Source organism: Cryptomeria japonica, chromosome 8 (genome assembly GCF_030272615.1).
Source record: "Cryptomeria japonica chromosome 8, Sugi_1.0, whole genome shotgun sequence".
NCBI classification, from domain to species: domain Eukaryota; kingdom Viridiplantae; phylum Streptophyta; class Pinopsida; order Cupressales; family Cupressaceae; genus Cryptomeria; species Cryptomeria japonica.
This window is the reverse complement of record NC_081412.1, coordinates 80,996,014-81,021,014: the sequence shown is the minus strand read 5'-3', so window position 1 is coordinate 81,021,014 and position 25,001 is coordinate 80,996,014. Positions and strand designations below refer to the sequence as shown.

At 37.8% G+C, this 25,001-nt stretch overlaps 1 protein-coding gene across 1 annotated transcript in view; it reads right to left on the bottom strand.

The window, feature by feature from the left end:
• Positions 1-24,345, bottom strand: part of LOC131857529 (uncharacterized) — a 38,325-nt gene extending 13,980 nt beyond the window's left edge. Inside the window, exon 1 of the mRNA XM_059210194.1 lies at positions 24,171-24,345. Coding sequence (XP_059066177.1) covers positions 24,171-24,345 — 175 coding nt within the window. The remainder of the gene's footprint in view (positions 1-24,170) is intronic.
• Between the last annotated feature and the right edge of the window lie 656 nt (positions 24,346-25,001).

Genomic DNA, 25,001 nt, shown 5'->3' with positions numbered 1-25,001 from the left:
AAAAGTGTTCTTAACAACCTTAATGTTGTTCTTGATCTGGGCAGTTACCGGTAGGTCTTTTGACCATTCAATGTCACCAATTCCTGGAAGGAATTTCTGAAAGTAAAAGAATAAACCAATCAATAACTAACCAAATTTGAAATTATGACTATTGTCCTTCCTAATTGATTGCAGATTCAACATCAATTGACTTCTTATGGCCACACATAGGTCATAATCTGTGTTCTCAACAATCATTCTATAGGCTATATGCACTATTGCAAATGGCATACTTTTCATTCTACTGGAATAGAATATCCTATAGCCTATAACCATGGTATCCAATCTTACCACTGGGTCTTTAATGTTATTAATAGAAAAAGCACGCCCATCAGAGGTAGATTGAGTTAATGCTATTATAGTCTCTTTAGAAATTCGCCTCAACTTGGGAACTTCACCGGTTGACCAAAAACCAGTCACAACATGGATAGCTTGCTTTTTTATAGTATGTGACCTTTCTAGATACATATTTTCACCATGAACTTGACTAAGAATGATTTTGATATGTTCCTCTTCAAAATCCTCAAGAAAATAAGTTGCATTATGAAAACCCTTCTCATAAACCATAATATATTGGGGTTGGATCTTTCCGCTCCTATCACACAGGGATTTCAATTGAGAGTAAATTGAAAATGATCCTAAATTTTTGATTTTATAATCAATATAACTAGACAAATCACCTTTTACGATAACACTGTCAGGTACTTGAGACAAAGCATTATATGACACAATTTTTTCAGATTCCATAACCTCCATAGGTTCCGATGTGATCATAAGTCTCTCTACTTGCTTAGATGACGATGGCATTCTGATAAACTTGATTTTAAAGGGATTTACAAAGAAATACCTTAATTCTCCCGCATTGCCTTGATTTCCCATTGATTACACAAATGTACACCAGTTCCACCTTCTCTGATCTTACAATTAGCTTTAATCATGCAATTCACAACACAAATTCGTCCACAACCAGTTAGCAATTATCTTTTTGCTCTGTAAGTTCTCAAGAATTATTTTTTGAATGTATTTAGGGTAAAAATAACATAGTAAAACTCACTTTTATCATCTTTACCTACTACATTAATTTCTCGACAACTAGGGTTACAAACCCTAATACACCACTTAACAATACTTCCAATATTAATAGGTGTAAAACGATTTGACAGTCTTTCAAAAAACCGATAAACAAAGATATCAAGATTTCACACATATCAACTCAAAAATGCAAACTTTCTTACCACGCATCTTTCAAGGGGTCTGAAAGTAGACTTACCGCTATGCTCCCCTTAGCCCTATTGAAGATTCTTAATTCACCGGTGCAAGATTCTCCACACTGGGTGAAGGATTAGGTTCTTCTGTAGGCATAGTATCACTCTTCTTTTTCTAGATTTGGTTCATCTCTTCTCTGGTTTCCTTAACATTTACCTTCTTCGTACCTTTATGATCTACAAAATAATTAACTGGTTTGTTCTTTTTGGTTCTACAGAACTTCGCCATGTGTCCCAGTTTGTGACAATGATAGAAGGCCATTCTAGATGATCTCCAAGGTCCTACATTTCCTCTTCCAGTTCTCCTTCTGCAGTTCATAGCCACATGACCATAATTGTTACAAATGGTGCAAATGACATTGGTTACCTTTTCCATCTCAAATGGATTAAATCAGTTGACATAGGGTTTCTGCCAGTTCTTATTTCCTCGGTTGTCATAGATTCTCCTTTTGTTACCATTAGGTCTTGGATTCATGTGAGGTACTGGATTATTTGCACCATATTTGCATTCAACTTATCTATGTCCATACATGTTGCATGTAAAATAATGACCTTCAAATCTCCTGGATACATACCTAGTATTTGCATTGTAGACTATATTCTTATTGGGTTTATTTCTACACACATTTACAGTATGTCCAGGTTTATGACAAACAAAGCAAACAGGTTTAAAAACTTTCTTACCGGTAGACTTGTTAACCTTAGGAGAAATTTTGTGCTTGTGAATGTTGCTCTTTGTACTAGAAGACTCTCCTTTCTCAGATGTATTAAAGCCGAGTCTAGATGTATCACCTTTCATCCTCTGAGATTAGATCTTCTCGTCTAGCATAGTGGAACTCCTATTGAACTTTTCTAGCTTTCCATTAGCCTCAATGAGTTCTCTGGTAATATCTTCATTGTGTTTTGTAAGAGTCTCTCTTAGGGATAATGCCATTTCAAGATCTAGCTGCAAAGCCTCTTTTTCTTGTTTTTCTGCATGCCAATGCTCATGCAAAGTTGCATTCTCTTGTTTGATCTTAGCAATCTCATGATCTCTTTCTTTGATTAGGTCTTCGGCTGCCCTTCTAGCTTCTAGCTCCTAGCTCATGCAGATAGTTAGAGCTTCTAACTCTCTTCTCAAATTTAGCTTTTCACCATCCAGTTTTTCAACTTCTTCAACCAATGCATCAATGTTAGGTTCATTTGAAGAACTATTATTAGAAATTTCCAATAGTTGTTCAGTCAGCTCTCTCCTTTTGACTTTTGAAGCTTTAAATCCAACCCTTAGAGTTTCAAACTCTTCCTTGGTAGCTTCAAGCACTCTAGCCATCTCAAAGTAGCTCATATCCCCCATGGTGGCTTTAGGGTTTCCTTCCAAGTGATTAAGCCTTAAAGAAGTTAGGCTCTGATACCAATTGATAGGGTTAGAATGAGAGGGGGGGTGAATCAGTGACAAGAAAAACAATACTACTTTAAACACTAACTGATAGAGATACTTAACAAGTGTACTAAACACTATGCATGCAATCCAAAGTGATATTAAAGCATCCACAATAAGTAAAACATCCACCATAACACAAGTGTTTATATGTGGAAAACCCAAATGGGAAAAACCACTGTGAGATGGGACTCACAAGTTAACTATCTGCGGTAATAGGTAACTAACCGATTAAGGTCTACAAAAGTGCTCTACTAGGAGCGAATCCTATTAAAGATCCCAAAGCTCTATTAGGAGCTATACCCTGTTAAAGGTATTACCCTGTTAGGGGTAACCTTAGTAGAGAATTTCAGAATCCAAACTAATGGATCACCTTGTTAGAGGATTTGTACAATGAAGTTTGTTATAGCTTACCTAGTTATGGGATTTGACTGTTGTAGTGACTAGAAAACAACAAGTGGTGTGATCTAGAAGAAGCACAACTTGCTTGAATAGATCCTCTTCTGCTCACTTAAAATTACATCACCAACATATTCTGCAACAACTTAACACTTCTATCTTGCATCATACCATACATAAAAAATGGTTCATCATAATGTCATTATATAGACATTAGATTTCATGTCGGCTTAGAAATCACATCACAATTTCCTAGGTGTAGTGTATCTGGACAATCTAACATAAATCATCACAAATTTTTACCAAATCTATCAGTTAGGACAACTCATCACGAGCGGTGATAACTCATCACACAATCAATGAATACCAATTGGAACATCGATACCGGTTAGGAGTTAACCACTATCAACATGTAAACCGATAGTCCTCCATTTGCTTCTTTGATGGTCTCCATTGAATCTCCACGCTGGTGTCAGGACATTCTTGCATATACCGGTTTGACACATATACCGGTTTGACACTCTCTAAACCAACATAAACTAAACTTCCAATACCGGTTGAAATACAAGTAACTTTAGAAGTATTACGGTTTGTCTAAGATTACAATGACAATGTGAATATATGTGTGTGTGTACATGTTCCATCAATGATAATACATGAAGTCATTCATTACAATCATCATCAAGCCAACAAATTGATTTTCCTCCACACTTTGAAACACCAAAATTTGACAAATACTGAGGGAAAGGTGATCCTAGGGATCACATCAGAGAATTTTTTACTACATGTATAGAGGTTGCACATGAGGACACCTATCTGATGATATTTTTCCCTAAGAGTCTTAGAGGTTCCTCTTTAGAATGGTTTTCACACCTTCCACCTAAGATTGCATCATGGGGTGAACTAGTTGAACAATTCATTGCAAATTTCTCACATAACATTGATACCCCAATTACATTGATGGATCTATGTATTATAAAACAAAATCAAAATGAAACCTTCTCATCCTTCTTACAAAAATGGAGATCTTTCTATCAAAGATGCAAGAGTAATATTCCAGAAAATGAGCAAGTTGACATGTTCTCAGAGAATTCAATTCCACATATTAAATGCCCAATACAAATGCAATGTTTGACCTCATTCAACCAAATCATTGAAAAGGCTTTAAAATGCGAGAAAGGGCTTGTAGGGCAAGGTATCATAAAATATGGAGCTTCTACAAACAATAAAAATAATGATAAACCTAAGTTCTCATGAAGAAACAAGAATGTAACTAATGCCGGTGTTGTGGACGCCTGTATAGTGAACATGGCTCAACCAATTGTATCTTTACAAGGACTAGTTCAATCATCCTTTCAGAATAAAAGTTTGTATCTAGAAAAATAATACAATGTCAACAAATGTATGTTGGTATTTTGGATATGTTGATATAGTTTTGTCATTGATGTCAACACTTGTCAACACTTATCAGCACTTGGAGACTTTGGTTATGTTCACTGGCAAGTCAGAGACTTATGCAAAGTCACTGGTATTTGGTTCACCGGCAGATTATATTTTCTTCATCGGAACTTGGAATGACTTGGAGACTACTTGGTTATGTTGAAGACATTATTCGATCACCTGGTTTTGGCGATTTGGGTATTTTTTATTCGGGTTTGCATATTTGTTATTACCGTCGAATAGGTCTAGGATAAGCACCAACAAACTTATCTATTCTAGATCAGCACGACATGTTATGGAGATGATTTATTATTATTGTAAATGCATTGAGCCGACATCATGCATCAGATATTGATTTGTTTGTAATTGATTTTATTGTAATATCTTTTAGTGAGCCGACCTATTCAATTGGTCTTAGGTTATGGTATATATGTAAGATCTTATTTGTAAGATTGAAAAGAGAGGATTGTGAATGTGAAAAGGATTGCAATAAGGTATATGCGAAAATAAGCAGAGCTATACATGCATACATCATTTGAAGGTTGAAGGAAGGATTTTGTGAAGGCAATCAAAACTACACCAGTACTGAATCCAGCATATCAAGATGCTATTTTATGCAGTACATTATAATTGGATTTAACCATCCAATTGTAGTTAGTGTGACTCTCATTCTGTAATTGAGCAATGAGCTCTAGGCAGCTGGCCTTTCTGCATGTGCAGAATCCATATTGTAAATACATACTATCTACAGTAGTATCATTTGATTGTGGTTAAGGCTTCCCACCATGGTTTTTCTCCTTATAGGGTTTCCACGTACAAATAATTGTGTTATGTGTTGTGGATGTTATTGTCTTTTTGTTTCATGCATTAATCTTTACCGGTACTGCAATTAACTGTTAAGACTGTCTACCGACATAAAGTTTGGTTTATTGATATTATGCATTATGTTTTGGTTAAGTTAATTTTGGTTGAATTTATTGGACAACTGATTCACCCCCCCCCTCTCAGTTGTCTCCAGGACCTAACAATGTAAACATTGCACCTGCTATAAACACAAGATTCCCAAGAATGAATGCTCTGACAAGGAATTACATGCCACTAAGAGAGCCCATTGAACCAACGTTAAAGAATTTGATACAAACAAATGTGATCACTTTCCTAGAGATTAGAGTGTATGAACCAGGTCCGTTCAAACCAAGATGGTGGAATGATAATTATTTTTGTGTTTGTCATCGTACAAAGGGTCATAAAACAACAAGTTTCTATAAGCTGAAGATCATAATTAAGGATTTAATAGACTAAGGTGATATCATAGTGGACACAAACAAAGCTTCGACACACACAAATTACATCATCTTTAAAGACCCTTTTGTCAAACATGACAAAGGTAAGGCATCGACTTCAGGAACACAAGACAACACCGCTAACTATACAAAGGTCTCATATGACTATACCATTCATGCTATTAGCTTAGAAAATATAATAAATATTGACCCAAAAGAAGAATTGGATGATGATGAGAAAAGTCAACGGACCTATAATTGTGATAATTAGGTTTGCATGATATCAGAAACACCAAGGTATGATACAGATGAGAATCTGTGTCTTATAGATTGGGGGAAAGAAGAACCACCATATTCAGGATGGTTTGAAGAAGATGAGGATATAGCAAAATTCATGGGTGTCATAATTCCACATGGTGATTATAAGATGGGATATGAAATAAACCTTGATAGCACAACATATTTTGAAGGAGTGAAATCCCTCACAAGAGATAACATAGTGGCTACTATCACAATAAATCCAAGAGATAAAGATTGTGTAGTAATCATGTCTAGATCAAAAGTGACCTTACAAGGAGTACCATCAAATCATTCACCAATAGTAGGAAATTATAATATGGTTGAACAACTAAAGAAAACCCCAACACTGTTGGACATTGTTGCTAGTAGGATATGTTGTTGTCATTGATGTCAACATATTCATGCTTTGGTGATTGCAGATTGTCTCTTTGGGATCATGGTTTGGTGTATGGAGTATCTAGAGTATCACTATATTCTTTTGTATTTATTTTAGTGATCCGAGAAGCTTTATTGATCATATCGTATGATCCGGTTTTGCAGTTTATTTTTCTGATAAGTATTTTGCAGAGTTCAGTATTTCCTCGGGTATATTCCCATGTGATTAGATCTTGTGTTGAGACTTTGGAAGATTTTTTTTATGGTCTTGTGTATCCTCAGCTTCTATGGTTCATCATTTGGTGCTTCACAAGTTATCTTTCTTCATGACAGTTGTTGTTGTTTGAGTGTTCTTGAGTTTTAGATGTTGATCGATGAAGATTTGATAAGTGATGTTGGTGCAGTTGTTTCTCATGATTCTACCATTCTTGCTGGTGTTTTCTAATTATTTTCTATTTGTTCAGATGATCTGCATTGATCGTTGTGTGAGCTTTTGGTGATCTTGTTGAACCAGTGATGTTCTTCGTGTTATGCGGTTTTCCTGGTGGTGTAGCATGTTGCAGTTGATCTTGTTGTGATTTTTGGTGGTCTTGTGTGTTTGGAGATTTGATTTAGATCCATGTTATGTCATGTAAATCATTTTATTGGTCTGGTGGTCGATCTTTGTATCATGTGATGTAATTTTGTAATTGTGAGTTGAGGGTTTAATCGACCATGTTGTCAAGGTTGATGAATTGTATAATAGGTGATATTGTCATGTAAATTAGGTATCAAGGTTGTGTCTACATTATCAAAGAGTGGTGTATGTGCGATCAAGTGTTTCATCCTTTAGCATTGTGATTGAGCAGAGATTGGTGTTGCAGAGCAAACAATTGTACTTAATCAGAACTGTCATCGGGCATTTGGAGATGCTATTATTGCAGTTCATTCCTTCCAGATTGTAATCTGAATCTTGTTGTGTAAGTCAGTGAGACTTCCTTGAGGTTTGTAGCCTTCTAGGTCATTATCTTTTGAAAAGTGAGCTCTAGGTAGTATGTCTGAATGCATGTGCATTTCGAATTGTAATATTTTCACATACTATTGCAGAGTATCATCTTATTGTGGGTAGGTTCCCATTGTGGTTTTTCCCTTAATCGGGTTTTCCACATCAAAATCTTGGTGTTGTGTGTTGTGCTATCAATTTTCTTATCTTTGTTATTGTTGCAAGTTATCAGATTTATTTTTATGATTAATTTTGTAGATCTGGTGAAAATTGATTCACCCCTCCTCTCAGTTTTCCGCATTGGTGTTGCCAATAATTGGTATCAGAGCTAGATCCCCCAAAAGAAGCTTAACCGCTTGAGGAGATTTAGGATGGAAACTGGAAGTGGAAGTGTTATCTTTAAGGAGAGTCTGATATTTGATGGTAGCAACTATGCTATATGGAAGAACTAGATGGAAGTGCTAATTAATTAATTAATTATGTTAATTCAAATTCCTCTCAATATTAATTAAATATAATTAATATTGTCACTATAGCATGTAATTGATTTATTTAATAAATCAATCCCTTTTTTTATTCTTCTAAAAAATCAAATCCTCACAAATCTTCCTCTTAGCTAATTAATTTCAATTAATTAGTTAACCAACATGATTCCTACAAATCATCTTCTTAATTCATTCTTCTAGAAACTCCCTAAACTCACTTAACATTATTCTTCTAATTTTTTATTCCCTCCACTCATTCTCTCTCCTAGTCAAATTATCCTACAAATATTAATCCCACCTAACATTTCCTCTAATCCTTCTCCTAATGAGTCGTTAATGGTTAATCATCATGATTAGCCACAAAGTCAACTCTTTGTCTTTTTCATCCAGCCACTAGCTTTAAATGCTCTTTTCCTAGGTGAATGTAAGATTTTTGAAATCACACATTCCTCTAGGCATCCCCTCTCCCAAGGAATTTTTAATTCCTTTTTATTCCTCCAATCCCCATGATATCCTTTTTTGGAGAATTTTTAATTCCTCCAATGCATCTTGTGGAGTGTGGAGATACGAAATGCCTTTAAGGCATATTTCTTGGTCTCGGCACCCTCTCTTGGACCTTGTGTGAGCTCACAAGTAAATCTTAGCCCTTCATCTTGAATTCATTCTAGCCATTTGTTTTCCTCTCCTCTTCTTATAAAATAAGGCTCCATCCTTTCATTTAGAACATCTTGAAATCCAGTAAGTTTATGCTGCCCTTTTGAGCCCAGGAAATCATCTTGGCAACTTGATCATCTCATCCTTATCATTTTTCAAATCCAGTCCATTTGTGCACAACATTGGAGAGCCATCCACATCCAGCAATCAAAGGAGCACATCAAGTGGAGCATTATCAAGGGGTGCCTTTGCTTCATCAAGCTCAATCTGAAGGAGAAGATAAAATAGCAAGGTGAAATGGTCTTTTAATGATATTTTAGTATTCTGCATGTTTATTTCGTTATGTTTTGATCATTTGACCTTCAAATCTATTTTCCCCTCTTCATTTTGGCACGCCCGGTGGGACCCACGTCCCTAAGAACTAATGTTTTTTTTTAGGTTTTTGTGAGTTGTGAGACGCAGGTTCCAAAATAGCGCGACTGCAGAAAAAAAAAAAAAGCCTTTTTTGCAGGTTCCAGAATAGCGGCTCTGTATTTCTGCGCAACTACTTCTTTTTTGTTTCTGTTGCATTTTTGTTTCTGTTCTTTTTCTATTTCAATTTCAGTTTCAACACGATAGCTTTGTGATTAGTGCGAGCGTTTTTGTGGGAATTTGAATTCTTGTTATCTGATCTGTTATTTGCTCTGTTATCTGCTCTGTTTAATTATAATCTGTGTGAAAGTAGGAGAGTATGCTCTTGTCTATATAGACAATCAGAAATCTAGACCTTTCACTTTTCTATTCTGTTTAGCGTGACTGTATGCTCTGACCGCAGGAAAGTGTGAAAATAGGAGAGTATGCTCGTCTATCTAGACAATCAAAAATCCGGACCTTTGACATTTTTCTATCTGTTTAGTGCTACTGTCTGCTCTGTTAATCTGTCTGAAATTTTTAGGCGCTAACTGTAGTCTGCATTTCTTTTTTTTTTCATTTCCTGTTATCTGCTTTGTTTAAAGATAATCTGTCTGACCACAGGAAAGTGTGAAAGTAGGAGATTATGCTCTTGTCTATCTAGACAATCAGAAATTCGGACCTTTGACATTTTTTTATTCTGTTAAATTTAGGGTTTCTGCTCTGTTAAATCTAGGGTTTCTGCCTGCTCTGTTAAATCTAAGGTAAATTTTTTCTATTTTTTCGCCATATCTTCTTTATCTTGACTCCATTTTCCTCCAAACTCCACTAGATTCTCTGCATTGCCATTTTCCACATTTTCTTCCTTGGGGGTCTTATCCCAAAAATCCACTTTTTGAAGCCTAAATCCCATATTTCTCTATTTTTAGGGTTTGCCATAACTTCTTCCCCTTTTATCCAATCACCTCCAAATTTTTCTCATATTATCCATCTCCAACTTTTTCTTCTTTGTCCCTCTCTGACAAATTTTCCCATTCCTTCATCTCTCCAAAATCCCCATTTTTCGCTTGCCTATCCCTTGGAAAGTGGCAAAAACCTAGTCAAACCCCATTTACCCATCAAAGCTTTCTTCAAATCCACATTTGTCATTAGTAAAAAAGTTTTTATTTATGTTTTTCTTTTCATTCTCAAAAAATAAATAAAAAATAAATATTTTTGTCATTTTGTTGTTTTTTGCAGGACGCTTGTTGAAGACTGTTTTTCCAAAATACTAATAAAGTTGTTTTGCAAGAACGTTTTTTGAAGACTCCATTTTTCAAACTACTAATCAAGTGGTTTTGCAGGTTGCCTAGCTGATTCAACCAAATATTGTGCATTTATTTAAATTAGGCACCTAGATATTAATTAAAATGGAATGAACTATTGTCTTACGTGTCTTTAAGAAAAGCGTAAAGGTAGGAAAGTATGCTCTCATCTTACTAGACGATCAGAAATTTAGACCCTCCAACTTTTTCTTGTTTGATTATGTGTTTACCTCTAGTAGGTCTGCCCACCCAACTTGCTCTTTGAGAAGGTAAGAGGGGAACGACCCAAGTGAGTACACCCAAACCTGGGGTTCCCAACTCACTATAATAAATAGGCCATTGACTATGAAAGGGTTAATGGTTGGGGCTATATGAGAGTTCACTCTCACATTGGGTGCTTAGTAGGATCCTAGAGATCTCAATCATGCTTGCGTGACTTCTAAGTTCTTGGTGCTTCGTTGGGCTATAGGCCTCAATTGCGCTTGCGCAACTTCGAAGGGTAGCTCCTAACGAGAAGACTTACTAAACACCTTGTTCATAGTGGCCAAAAACCTTCTAGTCATTGGTGTAGGAGGTCGGACCTCTGAAGCGGTCCATATTCTTACGGCCCTTAGTAGAGACACAAAGTTCGCCATGAGGAGTTTTCATGGGAATTGATGCTTGGCTGCCCTGAGAAGTGAGTGCCGTGGAGGGGAGCCAGTGGGGTCAAGCATCTAAGTGTTCATTCTGGGTAAGCATAGATGGGAAACCAATTGGGATTCAATGACTATTGTCCTTGCTAGCCTTAAGAATTTTGTATATGAGCATGAGTGTCTTTGATATAATATGCATTTGATCACTGTGTTTGCTTTGTTTGATACATACTTGCCAAAAGTAGACTAAAAACACATCACTATCTCCAAACACTTTGCAAAAACACTTGTCAAGACACAAACAATTGTCCAAGTCATTACACACACCAAGTCCAAAAAAAAAAATTGCGTCAAAGCTCTGTCCATCCCATATTTCATAAGCCTAAGAGAGAAGATAAGAGTCCGTCATCTCCATCAACATTCAAGTTTTTCCTTTGAAACACCAACTATCGTCCAAATCAGGGTGGTCGTATCCCTTCATACAACTTGCCATTCAAATCGATCCTTCATGTTCATACCAAAGACAACCTAGTCATCAAATTTCTTCTAAACGATCACTACTATACCTCCTCCATCAATCATCCCCAAATTTCCTAAGTCCTTTCATCACATTTTTTCTAAGTCTTTTCATCACAAATATCGTGTATGGTCGCAACTCGATCCCAAAAGAAAAAGATGGCTGAACAATAATATGGCATGCCGAACATTGATGTCCCATATGAAGATCCCACACAAGATCATACACAAAGTGGGCAACCTAGCGATCAAGATCAAAGTCAAAATCTTGACATGGTTAACCAAGATGAACTTTGTCCGGAAGTGCAAACTTTCCTAGCGGATTCTTATAACCAAGAGATGATGGAAAAGTTTATTAAACACAATCCTACTGCACTTCTGAAAACTCTCCTTGAACATGGAGCTCAACTTCCGCCTGAATTTAATAGATCCGCTCTCACCCAACAACCACAAGGAGACTTTGCTTCCACACAAAGTGCTACACCTACTATTCAAACTCAATCAATTGCAGCCCCATCAATCATCTAGGCTCAATCAATGCCACCCGTAGTACCTCCCACCGTGGTCTCCATCCCACTTTCTTCTTCCTTACCATCCATACTGCTATCAAATCCAATCTCATCTATTCTCAAACAAACTTTTATACCACCTCCTTCTATTCAACCACAAATTTCTATTCCACAAACTTCCCTTCCTCTCAACAATGTCGCAAATTTTATCCGGACTGTATTCAATCCCGTCACAACAGTTGGCGGACTGCAACTAACTATCCCTCAAACCCCAGTGACATCGGTCATTACATCCCATGTTCCCACCTCATCATATCAATATATTGGTGGTGGTGCACCTTCTTTGGTTCATCCAATTCTTGGGGCAAATACACTTCATCATTATCAAAGCCCACAACAAGACCTCATCAAGGAAATTTAAGACATGAAGAATATCATCAAGGACATGAAACAAAGGACTAATAAAAGGAAAACTTCCTCATTTGAAGAGTTTTGCCCTTGTCCTTATGATCTGTCTATATCAATTGCATCATATCCCCTAGGATTTGAGATTCCTAAATTCACCAAGTATGAAGGCAAAGGAGACCCCCGCGATCATGTTCGAGAATTCCACATCTTATGCCAGGAAGTCTCCTATAGTGACCTTTATCTTCGCAGACTCTTTCCCAAGAGTCTCATGGGAGATGCCTTGGCATGGTTCTCATCTTTACCATGAGGTTCCATTGTCTCTTTTCCAGACTTGGCAGAAAAATTTGTGGCCCACTATGCATACAACATGGGTAATGATGTTTCTATGATGGACCTATGTAATACAAAACAAAGGCCCGGAGAAACCTTCGCCAATTTCCTACAAAGATGGCGACATCTTATCAAGAAATTCCAGTGGGACATACCAGAACAACATCAAATTGAGCTATTCCAAAAGAACTTGGTGCCTGAACTTTCAAGACCTTTAATATCTCAATGTATCAAATCCTTCCAACAATTGACAGATAAGGGCCTCGCCCTCAAATGTATCTTGTTGGAGGAAGGAATCTTGAAACATTACCAGAAATCAACACAAAGTTCTTCCTCTTACTATAACGACAAGCCAAAATTCTGGTCCAAAAACAAAAATGTGGTCAATGATCGTATAACTGATGCAAAATGGGTCCAAACCGTGGCCACTCCCCCAAAATCCACCACCAACAATCATCAATTCAACAATCCAAATCAATCCAAAAAACCTCACAACAATGTCTAAATCCAGGGATGACCACCCCGATCGAATAGCAAGACTCCAAGAGATTTCACTCCTCTGGCTGAGCCTATTGAAGTGGTTTTTCAAAAACTTGTCCAAGCAAGTATAGTGGTTTTTCCAATCACTCACCCGTTTGACCCCAATCAACCTAAGCCAAGATGGTATAATGAAAATGAGTATTGTGAATACCATCGTATCAAGGGACATGATACATGAAAGTGTATGAAACTGAAGATCTACATACAAGATCTCATTGATAGAGGTGAGATTGAAGTAGCAAATGCAAAAAATGGTAATAAAAATGACAAACTCAAAATGTACCAGGAACCCTTCCCGAAGCATGATAAAGGAAAAGGCTCATCATCTAATGCAATGGGTTATGACTATGGTAATCACGTAACCGGTTTTGATTTTTTGGTAGGTCACATTGAACCTGCAGACAATAATGTCAATGTCATTACCATCCAAGGAGTTAATCTTCCTTCTTCCCAAAGCAGACCAAATCCTGCTAGGATAGTCATTCAAGGTGCCACGCCTTCTACCTCCCATTTCCAGAATGACTGCAATGCAACTACACGCTGAGGAAGAGTCACCATCCAAGGAGTTCCTCCCCCACCAAACCCCCCACCCATGTCTTCCACCTGTCGATATGACCTCCTTGATCAACTTGGGAAGACACCCGTGCAGATCTCCATTTTGGAACTTCTCAAGACCTCCCCAGTCCATAAAGAAATTTTGGAACAAGCCCTTCTCCAATCACGCGTTCTAGATAACATCAACGCCACCCAATTCCAAGCCCTCATTGGAAACCTTGCTGCCCAACAACACATTGTATTTAACTCCAAAGATGCTCCCACAAATGAAGACCATAACAAACCTTTGCACATCAAAGCTCTTATCCACAAGCACAAGGTCAAACATATCCTAATAGATGGTGGATCTGGGCTTAATCTGTGTACATACAAATTAATAAAACAATTGGGACTTTCTGAGGATCTGATAGACACATCAGGAAGGATCACAATAAAGGCATATGATGATGCAGAAAGAATTTCAAAGGGCGTGGTCACCTTACCTCTTCAAGTGGGCCCTATTACAATTGAAACCCCTTGCCAAGTACTAGATCTTGACCTCCCCTATAACATTCTCCTCGGGAGGCCATGGATTCATTCCTTGCAGGCCGTACCCTCTACCTATCACCAATGCATCAAATTCCCCTATAACGAAAGAGAGATCACTATCAAAGGTGATCCCCAACCTTTTCAATATTGCAAACTATTAGAGGGAAAGCATCCATATCATTTCCCACTAAATAGACCCTTGCCAACACCTCCATCTGACACATCAAATGTTGCCTCCACATCATCCCAACCAGATAATCAAATCAAGATATTGTACAATGGCTATGGAGAATACAAATTGGAGGACATCTTATTAATAGGCAACCTCCCTCTCTCTCCTAAGTCATTTGGCAAACCAAAAGAGATAAAAAAGGACCCAAAACCAGTCATGCAATGGCAAAACACCACCTTCCAGCAATAGGGCCCACTTGATAATGAGAGCCTCGAAGTAGATATCTCTTCATGGCTATACCAAGAAGAAGATAAAGATCCAACAAGAATATCCAAAGAAATGTACCCAAAAGCATCTGCCATAGTTGAAAAAATGGGTTACAAAGGACACAGCCTGGGATCAGAGGAGAAAGGAAGAAAAACACCCATAAATCCAATCTCCTATAGATACAACAGAGGCTTGGGGTACACCCTGGTGCCTAAGATTACTGTCGCTGGTGCCCCTTCTAGTCCTTCTTCGGATATCGAAAGCGCTGACAAAGAGGAATTCCATGAAATGCCTTATGAATATGAGAAAGATATCTTCTTGGATGCTTGCATCAATACCATCACCCCCATAACCCCTCCCACTTCACATGAGCTACATCTTGTCCATCTTGAACTCATTGATTGGGGCCAACGAGACAAACCCACTTTAGATATCTGAGCCGATGATAATGCTCTCATTGCTCTCCTAACAACACAAAATATGGAAGATTGTAGCAGAATTGAGGGTATTCAACTACACGAAAAGGGATACTTTGGTAGTCAAGTCAATGCCCTTAGCCACAAAAAAGATAATAAAAGAAAAAGATATGATTCCCTAGATAAAAACCTCCCTGAGGCGCCTTTGGATGAACAAGAAATAGAAACAAAGGGCGTATCTGTAAGTGAAAACCTAGAAAAGGCACTTGACGATGATGGATTTGACCTCCCTGCCATTGGTTACCTTCCACAGAACAAATCAAATTTGTTGATATAAGAAATAGACAACATCAACATGGGCACCGAAGTCATTCTGAAAAATGTGCTCATTGCCAAATCCCTCACAGAAATTGAGAAACAAGACTTCATCAACTTCCTTACAGAGGTAAAAATCAATTTTGCATGGTCCTATTCCAATATGCCAGGGTTGGACCCTACCTTGGTGGTTCACAATCTTGCCATCCGCCCAGATGCAAAACCTGTAAAACAAAAATTGCGCAAAATGCACCCACATATTGCACTCCTGGTCAAGGTGGAACTCCAAAAGTTGTTAGACGCAGAATTTATCAAGCCAATAGATTATGCTAAATGGGTCTCCAACATCATACCTGTCAGCAAACCTGCTGGGGGCATCCGCATCTGCATAGATTTCCGAGATCTAAATATAGCTTTTTCTAAAGATGATTTCCCACTCCCCAATATAGACATGATTGTGGACCTTACAGTAGGACATGAAATGTTATCGCTAATGGATGGGTTTTCTGGATACAACCAAATTAGGATAGCAGATGAGGATCAACATAAAACTGTATTCACAACACCATGGGGTACCTTTTGTTACCGGGTCATGCCGTTTGGTCTCAAAAATGCTAGAGCTACATATCAACGTGCAATGACAACAATTTTTCATGACCTCTTACACAAAATTATGGAGGACTATGTGGATGATCTACTAGGAAAATCTAAGATAAGACAAGAACACATTCCCATTCTAAACCAGATCTTTGAAAGATTAGAAAAATACAAACTACGGTTGAATCCAAAAAAGTGTGTGTTTGGAGTCACATCGAGAAAACTATTAGGATTCATTGTTTCCCGCAGAGGCATCGAGGTCAATCCTGCAAAAGTAAAAGCTATCATGGAAATGCCTCCACCAAAAACTCTTAGACAACTACACAGTCTCTAGGGAAAAATCCAGTTTGTCAGGCATTTCATTTCACTTTTAGCAGACAAGTGCCATCCATTTGCACACCTATTGCGTAAAGACACAAAATTTAAATAGGATTGCCTATGTCAAAAGGTCTTTGAGAAATTAAAAGAATATCTAGAATCACCTCCTGTATTGATGCCTCCTGCTCTTGGAAAACCCCTTATTTTGAATATATGTGCTACTGCAGTGGCATTGGGGGCATTATTGGCACAAACAAATGATCAAGGGAAGGAACACGTGATTTACTACATCAGTCGGACATTGGTAGGATATGAACTCAATTACACCTCCATTGAAAGAGAATGTTTGGCATTAGTTTTCAGCACACAGAAACCATGACACTATATACTAAATAATAAGACAAAATTAATTGCTAAAATTGATCCACTTAAATATCTCTTGTCCAAAGCTGCTCTCACTGGCAGAACCACCAAATGGGTCATGCTCTTAAACGAGTTTGACATTGAATATGTGGACAAAAAGGCAATCAAGGGACAAGTCATTACAGATCAGTTGGCTGAAGCTCCACTTCCAGGCGACTATCCTCTTCTCACAGATTTACCAGATGAGATCATTATGACTGTTACCACATCCTCCACATGGAAATTGTATTTTGATGGCTCCTACACTCAAAATGGATCGGGGGCAGGAATATTATTGGTCACACCTCAAGGAGATGGCATCCCCAAATCATACAAGATAGCCTTTGCATGTACCAATAACATAGCAGAATACGAGGCCCTCATCATAGGTTTACACTTGGCTATCCACTGGAAAAAAAGGAATTACAAGTATATGGTGATTCCCAACTCATCATAAAACAAGTCAATGATGAATACTAGACAAAAGATGATAAACTCCTTCCCTACCGTACCATGGTTGAAGATCTTAAGTAACATTTCATGGCAATCAAGTTTGACCAAATCCCATGAACAAACAACAGGGCTGCAGATGCAATGGCCACCATTGGCTCCCTCCTTCAAATGCCAACACACAGTCAGAAGTGCGAGTTCTTGGTCAAGCAATTGTTTATACCAGCATACGACCTACCAGAGTCTGAAATGGTGTGTGTTCTCGTTGGTCCCGAGTTCCCTTGGTACCAAGAAACCTTCACTTTCCTCGAAGACAACACCATTCCCCCACACCTCACCAAAACCCAACAACAAACCTTCATTCACCGATGTGCCCGTTACACCATCCTTAAAGACACCTTGTTCAGAAGGCATTTTGATGGTTCCCTCCTAAGGTCTTTAGATAAACAAGAAGCAAAATGGGCATTACGCGAAGTACACGAGGGTATCTATGGGGCACACTCAAGTGGACTCACATTGGCTAAATTTTTTTTGAGAACATGATACTATTGGCCTAAAATGGAAGAAGATGCATACAATTATGTGAAGAAATGCATCCCTTGCCAGCAACATGGCGACAAGATTCATGCACCGTCACAAGAATTGCAGCCATTCATTACACCATGGCCCTTCTCGTAGTGGGGGCTCGATCTCATTGGGAAAATCCACCCTTCATCTTCCAACGGACATAAATTCATTATCACCGCCACCGAATACTTCACCAAGTGGGTAGAGGCTATCCCTCTTACTCTCAGCACCGGCAAGCAAATATCCAAATTCATCCTGAACTACCTAATCTGCCGATATGGCATCCCAAAAGTTATCATCACAGATAATGGTAAACAATTTAAGAACTAGGATGTCAAAGAACTCTGCCAAAAATTCAACATCCAACACTGCTTGTCCACTCCATATTACCCCCAAGGCAATGGCCAAGTTGAGGCTTCTAATAAAACCCTAATAAAAATCCTCAAAAAGATAGTCAATGAAGCGAGCCGTGATTGGCACCTCCAAATCCATCCTGCATTGTGGGCCTACCGCACCTCCATCTGCACCCCCACAGACGCCACTCCTTGTTCCCTAGTATTTGGTTCTGAAGCCATCCTTCCCCTTGAGATCGAGATCCCCTCTCTAGGGGTATCGCTGCAAAACATCCTACCGGAGGAAGAATACAAAATTGCCTGCTTACAAGAGCTAGAATTGTTAGATGAAAGGCGCCTCAAGGCCTTGAATCATCTCCGGGTATATCAAAACCGTCTACGCATGAGTTATCATAAAAAAGTCAGAACCCGAGAATTCCAAGTTGGTGATCTTGTCCTCATGGAAAATCAGAAAAATCTACAAGAAAGAGAAAATAAAGGCAAGTTCGAGCCTAATTGGCTTGGACCATATGCAATCACAACAAAATATGGATCAGGAGCTTATCAGTTGGCTACTCCTGAAGGCGATCCTTTGGATGATCCAATGAATATCATGCACCTCAAAAGATTTTATGCTTAGTCCTCAGAAAGTCTTAAATTGTCAAAAAAAAAAGAAATCAAGAAAAATTAAAAAAAAAAAAGAGAAAAAGATCTTGAAAAAATCGTCACTTTGGTGAAAACCTGGCAAACAGGCACCTTATGACACAAAAAAATAAAAAAATCAGAAAAAGAAAGAAAAAAACAATTTGTCCATTAGTGAAAACCACTTGGTGGCACTATGGACAAGTACCTTGGTGAAAACCTTTGTGCAGACGCCAAGGTAAATAATCGGATCCACTGTCTATCATGTCGATACTACAAATCATCTACCATCTAGCCCACCTATGCGCAACATTCCTTCTTTTTCGCCTCCCAATAAAACATGCATATGATGATGAAGTCTTCGCCTGAGTCATGAACAAGGAATGTCCCATTGAAACTGAGATTTTATGCCTCTGTGTGTAAGCTTCAAGAAGTCTTGAGAAACAATCCCAAGTCCATCCTAGTTCTACTCTTGGCAAGAGGTATCATGTGGTCACATGGAAGAGACTTATTAGATTTTGTTAGATCTTTTCATATAGGCTTGCATCTTTTGCCCTACGACTGCCACTATTTACGACTGCTTGGGTTCTTCCATATCCAGGTACATTATGATAGGTGCATACTAGGGCATATTTCATAGTATGGCATGTTTTGGATTCTTCTTGTATAAATTGGCGACCTGGTACTAGTGTTTATCAACACTTACCTTCTCGTGTACAAGAGGTATCGGTGTGTTTGAGGGTTTCCTTGCACGAACCCACAACTCTGTATTAGTGTTTCTTAACACTCACATTGTTGTGTGCAAGAAATTCCTGTTTGTCTACAGAGTCAGTCCATGCCCTGCGTTTCTCATGGCATCCTGATTTCTATAATCAATGGTGCAAGTCACTCAGGGCAACATCAAACTAGGTTGGCTCTCCACATTTGTTGTGCACAAAATCTCACCATCATTCCATCAAATCCTAAACTCAATAATCCCATGGAGTTCTCAATTGCCCCCATTTTCCTCTGCGGTCTCGCATCTCGTATTCTTCTTTCCAAATACCTCATGACTGCTTCATATTTGTTCCTCATCTATCCCTTCCACCTTAATTTTTCTTCCTCTATTTTTTCTTTTTTTTTTCCCCTCACATAATCAATTCTGATTCTGATTCATGTCTTATATAAGATGTAGCCTTCCTGAAACCAGACACTCTGATCATGTCTTATATAGGATGAATCCTTCCTGAAACTATACATTGTGATCTAATCATGTCTTATATAGGATGAATCCTTCCTGAAACCAGACGTTGTGATCAGTCATGTCTTATACAGGATGTATCCTTCCTGAAACCAGACACTCTGATCATGTCTTATATAGGATGAATCCTTCCTAAAACCAGATGTTGTGATCAGTCATGTCTTATACAGGATGTATCCTTCCTGAAACCAGACACTTCGATCATGTCTTATACAGGATGAATCCTTCCTAAAACTAGACGTTGTGATCAATAATGTCTTATACAGGATGAATCCTTCCTGAAACCAGACGTTGTGATCTGATCATGTCTTATACAGGATGAATCCTTCCTGAAACTAGATGTTGTGATCTGTCATGTCTTATACATGATGAATCCTTCCTGAAACCAGACACTCTGATCATGTCTTATACAGGATGAATCCTTCCTGAAACTAGACATTGTGATCAGTCATGTCTTATATAGAATGTATCCTTTTGGAAACCAGACACTCCGATCATGTCTTATATAGGATGAATCCTTCCTGAAAACATATATTGTGATCAATCATATCTTATACAGGATGAATCCTTCCCGAAACCAGACACTTTGATCATCTTTGTCTTATACAGGATGAATTCTTCTTGAAACCAGACTAAATCTAGATCTTATCAATCGAATCAAATCAAATCTATTGAAATATCAATTTTGCAAAACTCCAAAGATCAAGTACCTCAATTGATCTCCCGAGGGGGCATCACCATACCATAATCTATCAATCAAGAGTCGGGGCATCCTATCAAACTAATATAAGCATCAAAACAAGATTATTTATTGAATCAATGTGTTATCACACCTCGCTTCAAAGAGGGGCAAAATGTAGACACTTAAAAATAATTATTTTAATTATTTTTAATTCCTCACATAATTAATTGATTAATTATGTTAATTCAAATTCCTCTCAATATTAATTAAATATAATTAATATTGTCACTATAGCATGTGATTGATTTATTTAATAAATCAATCCCTTTCTTTATTCTTCTAAAAAATCAAATCCTCACAAATCTTCCTCTTAGCTAATTAATTTCAATTAATTAGTTAACCAACATGATTCCTACAAATCATCTTCTTAATTCATTCTTCTAGAAACTCACTTAACATTATTCTTCTAATTTTTTATTCCCTCCACTCATTCTCTCTCCTAGTCAAATTCTCCTACAAATATTAATCCCACCTAACATTTCCTCTAATCCCTCTCCTAATGAGTCGTTAATGGTTAATCATCATGATTAGCCACAAAGTCAACTCTTTGTCTTTTTCATCCAGCCACTAGCTTTAAATGCTCTTTTCCTAGGTGAATGTAAGATTTTCGAAATCACACATTCCTCTAGGCATCCCCTCTCCCAAAGAATTTTTAATTTCTTTTTATTCCTCCAATCCCCATGATATCCTTTTTTGGAGAATTTTTAATTCCTCCAATGCATCTTGTGGAGTGTGGAGATACGAAATGCCTTTAAGGCATATTTCTTGGTCTCAGCACCCTCTCTTGGACCTTGTGTGAGCTCACAAGTAAATCTTAGCCCTTCATCTCGAATTCATCCTAGCCATTCATTTTCCTCTCCTCTTCCTATAAAATAGGGCTCCATCCCTTCATTCAGAACATCTTGAAATCCAGTAAGTTTATGCTGCCCTTTTGAGCCCAGGAAATCATCTTGGCAACTTGATCATCTCATCCTTATCATTTTTCAAATCCATTCCATTTGTGCACAACATTGGATAGCCATCCACATCCAGCAATCAAAGGAGCACATCAAGTGGAGCATTATCAAGGGGTGCCTTCACTTCATCAAGCTCATTTCGAAGGAGAAGGTAAAATAGCAAGGTGAAATGGTCTTTTAATGATATTTTAGCATTCTGCATGTTTATTTTGTTATGTTTTGATCATTTGACCTTCAAATCTATTTTCCCCTCTTTAGATGTCTTGGAGAATATTTCTGGAAGATTACAAAGTGCCTATTTTGCTCCTCCGAATGGACCGCTTATTGTTGATGAGATTAAGGAAGCTGGACATAACATTAGAGAAAAGGAAGCATTGCTAAGTTCCCTGATTGATTCATAAATGACAAATGTAATGGGACTTTAGATCACACATGATATCTAGGAGAATCTTGAGACCCTGTATGAAAGAGATAAACAAGTGAAAGTTCTTAAGTTATACAGTTTGAAAGGGAAATATGAGATGCTAAAGATGGGAGAAGATGAGAACATAAATACCTTTATGGATAAGGTTAGTGACCTTGTCCTAGGTATCAGATGTGTTGGTGGAACCCTTGAAGAAGATGAAATTATTGCTAAGGTGTTGATATCTTTGCATCCTTCTTATAAACATAAGTTAGATGCTATAGATGATATCTGGAGTGTGACTACAGTGACAAGAGATATGCTGGTTGGAAAGATTGCTGCATTTGAGTTGAAAAAATTTGGTGAATCACATGGAAAGTCTGAGATAACATTTAGAGCATTTGTATCTAGTTAACAAAAGTATGAACCTGAAGAATGGAGAATATCTAGATATGAAAGAGAAAGGAGAGAGATGGAAGAGCAAGAAAGAGAACTGAATGTGCTTGAAGCATTGATTGCCCAGAGATTGCCTAAAAGAGCCAGTAAGTGTGATGGAAAATTTCCCTTGAAATGTTTTTCTTGCAATAAGGTAGGACATTTTGCTTCTAGGTGCCCAAAGATAATGGCTAAGTATGATAGGCATGATAAATTTTATAAGCATTGTCTACTCCAACTATAATAATAATAACTCTAATTGAAATCTCAATCCAAAGTTTGGACATTCATCTGGTAAAGTTACTATTTTCATGGGTAGTGTTCATTTAGTTATCAACCCAGGGATGTAAAACTTGAAATGGGTCTGCACTATATATGCACTAAGCTCCTTCAATGGCTATTTTGCATTGCTATAGTAACTAACATTATGCAGAAAGGAAAAGCAAGAATGGAAATCATAGAAGGCTACATGAAAACTTATAAAAACTATGCTGGAATGATCTAATGTAAATAACAGAAATCACTATGTTCTGGCTTGGCTGCAGGAACAATCAGTGGATCTATTTCCAGTGGCTGCAGGAACAATCCAGTCATGAACTTCTACTGCAACTAAAGGAGAAATAATTTCTGCTCTGTTGGCTGGCATGCCAAGAGTGGCCACATAAGGATCGGAGGTTGAAAGATCAATGGTAGCTAGTTGTTGGCTTTCTCCCTACCTAACTGTATGTATCTGGGGACTCTTTGCATGGTTGCATTAAAATTTTATAGTGAGTAAGGCTACCCCTGTTTTAAATGTTTTGGTAGATTATTCCAGTGCTCAGTTAACCCTTCCATTGCAGTTGTCCTGCTAGTTTGAACCAAATGCTCATATGCTTGATAAACTTCTTCTCTCATTGGAAGCACTATTTTACTAACATCATCTCTTATTAGTAAATTTTGCCAATCATAATAAAGAACCCTTGGTTCTTGTGATTCCCTTCTTAATGGAAATGGATAGTCAAGCTCTAATTTTTCATACTCCCTGGCTTGTGGCCCTATGATAATCTCATTTTGGATACATGACATTAAAACTCTGATATGGATATCCCCAATATACAAGAAAGGATTCCACTCCCTGTCTGAAAGTACAACATAGTTATGTAAATATAATTCACATAGCAAATTTTTCATAGCAGATGGAGAGGTTTGATAAGTAGAAAAGAATTCTTCAAGTGTTTCTAAGGAAGGATTAAAGTCCCTAACAATGCGGTATAATTTGAAGTCCAAATACCGCCCTTTCAAATGTACTGCATAGATTCTTGGAGGTGCCCTACACTGCATCAACTCAAGAACCATATCATAAATTATTTCTACCTTAGCTTCTAATTCCTCAATTCTGTTATCTCTCTTTTCAATCTCTTTTTGTTGTTTATCAATAATCCCTTGCAACCTATCCTTCTCTATTTCCCATTGTCTATAAAATGTTAAAGCAATAGATAAAATACTTAGGGAAGAAGGAGGTCTTATAGGTACTACCTTAGATCATAGGATTTCTTCAATAAACTCCTCATTCTGAGCTGGCATACCTCCCATATTTTCCTCAGGCTGCTGTAGAACATCTTCAACATTTTCTTCAAATTGCAGTGCCATAGAAGCAAGATTTTCTAGTTTATCCTCAACAACATTTTCTTGAATTTCATCCTCCATAGGGCTTCCTTCTTTTGAAGTTTCTACTGCAATAACCTCTATTGGATTACCCATGGGTTGAGTCTTCTGTGTCCTCCTTCGTGTTCTTCTCACATACACTTTTGGAATGGCTACAGGAGCTTTTATTTTTGTCCTACGCCTCTTGGCTGCAGGAGGAATCTGAGTTGCCTACGACCAGGTAATAAATTCTTCCTCTGTTTCACCCATTTCTAACTCTTTTCCCTCCCTTCACAAAACTGGCGAATCTCTTTGAAGAGAAGTAGAGGGTTGTTCTTCAATTGGTTCCGATTCAATATTTTCTTCCATAATAATTGTGGCTCCTTCAGCAACAAACAAACCCTTATCTTCAACAGGCGGATTATCTGCAACATTTTCTTCTTCAACCGATGGATTATCTGCAACAGGGGTATCATCAACCCTAAATTGTTGTATATCCTCAAATACACCCCATTCCATTTGTGAAACATCTCTCAGGGACTGTTGTACCTGTAGCTTAACCAGTCCATGATGGCTAATGGAGCGATTTCCATTCTTTCGCCTCTCCTTAGCACTTGTAGAAATGAGATGGTATAAGAAATTAGGAACATTAACTTGCCAGCCATGCCATAGATGACTAAGTAACTTAAAATGAGGTGAATGCAGGTTTGAATACTGTCATTCACATGTAATGTATTTCATAACATACAAAGCTACTTGAGGACAATGTGCTG